This window comes from Penaeus chinensis, chromosome 21, assembly GCF_019202785.1.
Source record: "Penaeus chinensis breed Huanghai No. 1 chromosome 21, ASM1920278v2, whole genome shotgun sequence".
NCBI lineage: Eukaryota > Metazoa > Arthropoda > Malacostraca > Decapoda > Penaeidae > Penaeus > Penaeus chinensis.
This window is the reverse complement of record NC_061839.1, coordinates 1,190,609-1,196,964: the sequence shown is the minus strand read 5'-3', so window position 1 is coordinate 1,196,964 and position 6,356 is coordinate 1,190,609. Positions and strand designations below refer to the sequence as shown.

At 38.7% G+C, this 6,356-nt stretch overlaps 1 protein-coding gene across 1 annotated transcript in view; it reads left to right on the top strand.

Annotated features, from left to right (window-relative positions):
* Positions 1 to 5,114, top strand: part of LOC125036769 (ionotropic receptor 21a-like) — a 12,919-nt gene extending 7,805 nt beyond the window's left edge. Inside the window, exons 5-10 of the mRNA XM_047629648.1 lie at positions 1,406 to 1,528; positions 1,905 to 2,091; positions 2,292 to 2,528; positions 2,833 to 3,089; positions 4,348 to 4,482; positions 4,907 to 5,114. Coding sequence (XP_047485604.1) covers positions 1,406 to 1,528; positions 1,905 to 2,091; positions 2,292 to 2,528; positions 2,833 to 3,089; positions 4,348 to 4,482; positions 4,907 to 5,114 — 1,147 coding nt within the window. The remainder of the gene's footprint in view (positions 1 to 1,405; positions 1,529 to 1,904; positions 2,092 to 2,291; positions 2,529 to 2,832; positions 3,090 to 4,347; positions 4,483 to 4,906) is intronic.
* The last annotated feature ends 1,242 nt before the right edge of the window (positions 5,115 to 6,356 follow it).

Here is a 6,356-nt window from a genome sequence, read left to right as displayed (position 1 = left end):
ATTGTCATTTATATTATCATTATTTTATGTAGCATGACTATTGTTCTTACTGATATTTTCATGATTATTATTGTGATTATTGTTATCATGATTACTATTATTATTGTTATTATCATTATTATAATCATTATTTTTATCATTATATATGTAGACCTTGACAGCGCAGGCCAAGAGTATATTAGTTGACACTAATATATATATATATATATATATATATATATATATATATATATATATACCTTTGTGATCCCGCACCCACGTAAAGAGTGTACTTGGCACTGTATCGTTACGGAAACTATTAATTATTTTAGCGCGAAGACAGTATACATATCAGAAAGAGAAGAGGGAGTATCGTTTCAAGAGAGAAAAAAAAGTATTAAATCGAAAAATCCGTTTTTTTATGAAAAGATACAATTGCTTATGCAAATTATACCCATTCATTCGTTTTCCATTATTATATTTTCATTTTCTTTCTTTTGTTTTATATGTTATCATATTGGTAAGTATTACATGACCTTAGTTTACGAAACAAAAGTACCGGAGAGGAAAATAGAAAAAAGTGCACGCGCCTGAAAATTCTCGGGCGGTGTACACGAATGGCCATTGAGTTTTCTCTGACAAATTTAAGGATTATCTTAAAAATATCCTTTGACTCCAAGATTGACGTAGAATTTATCTTCTTTGACTTGGCCTAAAGACTGTCTTTGGCGAGTTCGTCTGTGAATTGCACTGTGCCACATTTCAAATTACAAATTGAATACCCTGAGAGTGGGATACCTCCAAACCTGTCTTAAACTTCGGCCGAGTCATAAAATCGACTGTCAGACATTTTTGTGAAGAGCCTTAGACAACAATAGCGGAGTTATTATGACATTTTTTTTTATTTATAATAGATATTTCCTGGAAACTGTGACCTTTCGTGAATCCGACCCTGGTTTATGAAGCTGAAACCAATTAGACATAAGCAATTGATAATGCAGAGTGAAAATGCATTTTACTCAAGTCTTATTTTTTTCATCATCGCATTGATGCTTGTTGTTATGATCAGTTATTTACTCTCTTTTGCTTTATATGTCTTTACATGACAAAAAAAAGAAATACGGATGAAGTTAAAAAATTTGGAATTTAGAATAAAACGTTTACACCATTACTTGCTGTTACTTTTAAAATGCAACTAAAGGCTTGGTGCAATGCTTTTGATATATTATTTGCCAAATGTTCCTACTACTAAGATTAATGTAAAAACATCGATTTTAGTTATCAGTAAAATGAAAAGAAATCACCGGAGATCTTCGACGTGCTCCCTGATCAAACATGATATTCTAAGGAGAACAATCTACTTCATTCATTACATTAGGTCCTGCTTAGAGAACCAGCAATACTCCCAACTGATTCATTATTACAGGTACAGTTTGTATTCCTACCTGCCGTACCAGCCCGGAGGACCTCAGATGGTCAAGGTGGGAACTTGGACCGCGAACCTCTCTCTCCGTCTTCGAGGCTCCCTTTTTCAGGAAAAATATTCAAAGTAAGCAAAAACATATTTGCTGATTGTCAGAAAAAAACACCCAGTTTACAAAATCACCTTCTCTGTATTCTTCTGTCTAGAGTGTTTTTGTCATGTATATTGGTGAGGTTGTTGTTAGTTGTGAAGTAATTTTTATATGGATGAAGTTTAGCTTAAGAATATTTTCCTTATTCATTATTGAGGTGAGTCTACTATATGAACAAACTGATCAAAGGAATATAAAATTGCGTCGTGTTTATAACGATTTCGTTGCTCTAGAACTTCCTAACTTAAGAGAGTAAAAGCCTTTTGTTTCTACAGTATCCAAGGAAAGTTACGAATGAAAGTTATTCCTTATTCATATTAGGATATTAATCCATCTCATCCCCTCCACAAGCTTCTACGGCGCCCAGGTAAACGTGACGGCACAAACATATATTCCTAAATGGAAGGAGAAAGTAGTTAAACTGCCTGATGGAAGTGAGGTCACTCGCTACTCAGGGTCGGACTACCTTGCGCTGACCGTCATAGCTGATGCTCTGAACTTTTCCCTTAACATCATACCGACGGCCAGCTTCGATAAGGTTTGTTTGAGGTGGTGTTTGATTTTTTTTGTTTTGTTTTTTAATGCATTATCAGAATTGATGTGATTCTTTTTCGCCTCTGTGCATGCACACGTTTTGCCAATAATAATAACTTGCAATTTTGCTATTCAACATAAGAACGATGCACTAGTTGAACATAAAAAATAAAAAGCCCATACCAAACTCCCATTTCACCTCAGGCAACCGCCAAACTTGAGGAGGGAGTTTTGTTCCTAGTGGCCATCGGGTTTAGCATTCTACCGGGACGACTGAAACGATATGATTTCACACGACCCTTTGACACCTACAAAACTTCCTTTGCGATGGCTAATCCCAAACCTCAACCAAGCTGGTATAGCCTCGTCTACCCGCTCTCTTATGAAGTGTGGCTGTCCATTGGGGTAGCCTTGGCTGGTACATCTCTCGTGTTGAGACTGGTAAGTATTTCTCTTCCATTCTCTCTCTCTCTCCCTCTCTCTCTTACTCTATTTCTATTTCTATATCTCTCAATCTCTTCCTGACTAACTGCCTTCCTCCCCTCCCTCCCTCCAATCTTCTCCCTAGTTCTCTCCTGATCCTCCAATATTATTATAAATCCTAACACCCGCAATGCTGAGAAAATAAAAAGCAAACATCCCTTCATGAGCAACCAATGCCAACACGAGTACCCAGTAGGCTACCCATTCCCACGGCGTCTTTATGGCGTCTCTTCACCCCCTAATCCCTTCCCAAACGCCACAGCTGACCCACTACGCCGAGGGGGACCAGTACCCCGGCTTGGGTCCCATTGCCCAAGTCGTCTACAAGATCCTGCTGGGACAAGACCTCGTCCAGCGCTTCGTCAGGGCCCCCTCGACGCGTCTCATGATCTCCTGCTGGTTGGCGTTCTCCTTGATCATAGGCGTGGCTTACAGGAGCAACTTGACGACCTCCTTGACCCTGCCCAAGGAACCGCCCAGAATAGAGACGATTCGGGAGTTGGTTGAGCGCGTCGACAGGTTAGCAGTCCGTTGTAATAAAAAAGAGAATGGGATAACCAATATGTGATAACGATACATAATAATAATTATTATATTAAATAAAAATTGTAATCATAATAATAATAATTTTATTTATAGTAACAATAACATTATTACTAATAACATCAACAATATTAACGATAACAATATTATCAACGATGATAATGATAACAGTGATGAATAAAGCAGTGAATTAATAAAACAGAACCAGACCAGGCCTGCTACCACAGTCATCACAAGGAAAGGCCAATCTTTCATCGTGACGCGTCATCTGAAAAAAAAATATTAATAAATAAATAAATAAAAATTAAATAAGTATACACACATTTAGTATCTTTAAAAACAGTAAACAGTCAAGTACTGCAAATTAAACCCTAACTGAAGGTCTGACTGAATTGTCTCAGTTCAGTTTAGTCCAGAACCCTTTTCTTTGGTCTGGTTGGTTGCATGAACTATAACTTTCTCAGCGTCTTGCTAACATTGATTTCACTTTATATATCATGAAAACAGATTTTCTTTTTCTTTTGGGAGGGAGAGGAGAATTTGAATTGTACTATATATATATTAATCTTGATTATATCTGTACTAATTATGTTACAGATATACACTTTTTTCATTCTAAATGTGGGTGAAGTTTATTTCGTTTATTTAATGTTAATGAATACCTACTATCCCGCATTCACATTTTCTTTTGTTTATATATACCGTTAGGGAACATTTCTTTCCCGCTTGAATAACGACGGTGACAACAAAAACTAACCTACATTGCCCTCTCGTCTTCCCTCTCTCCGTCATTTGTGTGTGTAGGGGGGGGGGGGAGAGAGCAATAGCCCCTCTAAGACTCTGATTGTCCCCCTCAGTCTGCCCCCCCCCCCACCTAACGGCCACTCTCCCATGATTTTTTTTTTTTTTTTTTTTTTTTTTTGCCTATATTACACCTTCATAGCTCTGGTCGTAGCTTTAAAATGTCCTTAGAATAGCTCATTTTATTTTATTTCTGTCTCTCTCTGTCTCTTTCTCTCTCTCTCTCTCTCTCTCTCTCTCTCTCTCTCTCTCTCTCTCTCTCTCTCTCTCTCTCTCTCTCTCTCTCTCTCTCTCTCTCTCTCTCTCTCTATCCTTTATGCTAATTCTACTTCTCAATCTCTCTGTCTCTTCCTGACTTCCTTCCTTCCTTCCTCCTCCCCTCCCCCCAAAACAAAGCTGAAATAACGCCCTTGCTCTCTCCTCTCTCCCAAAGGGTCCTCTTACCATTCTACGGGAAAGACTGGGTCAGTTTCTATCTCAATTCTGAATCCGAAATCTACAGACATCTCGGGGAAATTTTACACTTGGGATCGGCGGTCGAGGAGGAGATGGCGAAGCTAGAACACAAGTAAGTGGTTGTTTGCCTCTTTTGGAATCGCAGATTTATTTATTTTTCATTTACCATTATTTTTTTTAATTTTGTGTAACTTCTACCCTTCATATTATAGTTTTCTACTGGGGAGGGAGATTCACAATTTTATTTTTTAAACAGTTATTCCCTTTTAATGCAGAACCATTTTTTTACATTGATTTATACATGTACATGCACATGTATGTAGGTATGCATGTGCGTATTTACATGTATATGTCCATCTATCTATCGATCTATATGCGTGTGTGTGTCTGTGTGTGTGTGTGTATGTACGTAAATAAGTTACACACGCACAAAACATAAACAGACGCACTCTTAGCAGTACAGAGTCCAATTTCCAAACACCAATACCATTACAACAATTGCAATCCCTTCCCCTTCCCACTGCGTCCGCCGCCAGCCACGCCGCCTTCATCGAGAGTCATCTCTTGTTGAATTACATCATCGCCAAGGATTACACGGACGCGACCGGTAGGGGGAAGCTCTACGTCGGGAAGTCTTATTTCCTCACGACCTTCAGTGCTTGGCCGATCCCGCACGACGCTCCTTACAAGCAACAGTTGGATAAATGCCTACTGGCTTTCACCGAAGTAAGATGGGCTGGTTAGATCAGTGGTTCTTTACCTGCGGGGCGATAGCCCTTGGAAAAAAAAACCAGTAATTTCTATAATTATCTCTGTTATTCTACTAATGAGAGCTTGGTCACATATTGGATTGAATTTTTTTCAAGACATCAGTGAAAACTGTGACTCTAAAGTTCTCCCCCCCCCCTAATTTGTTAAGTGTTTGTACATACAAAGTTAAAAATTCTTCTGGTGATATTTAATGACTCTCCCACTATATTAAGTACCCAGTGATGTGAAACAACTGATGTTTTAGAGGTAGTTGGCAGAATCTGTGGGAGTATTTCTGTAATTATTGATAACTTATACACATGTCAGTTATATATTGATGGCAATCGAAACACTAACAGCAATTCTAAGATGACATATGCTGCAAAAATGCAGTTGCATATACATTACTCCTGAAATAACGATTAAAATCATGTACAAATTGTCCTTAAAAGCTTTTAAAATATAATTATCTAAAATATTTTTAAAATCCACAAGCTTACTGTGATTTAGTCTAATAACAAAAAAAATCTTTCAAATGTAGGGAGAGAGAGAGAGAGAGAGAGAGAGAGAGAGAGAGAGAGAACAAGATAACTAATTGCTCTTTCTCCCAACAGAGCGGTCTCTTTTTGAAGTGGGAGAGAGATATCTTCATGGAGGCGGAGCGGGAGAACCTCAAGAAGCAACAGGAAGCGAAGGAGCGATCTGGGGAAGCGAAAGCAGACGAAAGCACAAGCAAAGCACTCACCCTCAAGCACTTCCAGGGACCTCTCTTGTTGCTCGTTCTCGGACACGCGCTGGCTCTCATCACTTTTTTGGTCGAGTTGCTTCTCCAGTGCAGGGTCTTCGGGTGTCGTTAGGAAGTCTGTTGCTGGATGTCTTGCGTTATCGTTATTTCTTTTCTTATACACAATCGATGTCACGGAAGTAGGTGTATCTTTTGTATTATTCCAGCTCTATCCATATACTGGGATTAAATTTTTTTGTCTCCGAGTTGGTTCGTGTGTGCAGTCTTGGAGCATATTAATTATATCGCTTATTATCCATTTCTTTCCGGGATAATATACAGGTAGCATTTCGGCCTTTCATCCGAGGGATCAGTGGAGAAGTTGTAGTTGTCGCCTGGAATTTCCTGCTGTGGCTCAGTGCTGCCAGATTTGGGGAATTTTCCCTAGTTTTGGGGAAATCATGATGTTGATGGGGAAATGGGGAATTCATGCCCATTTTTGGGGAATTTTT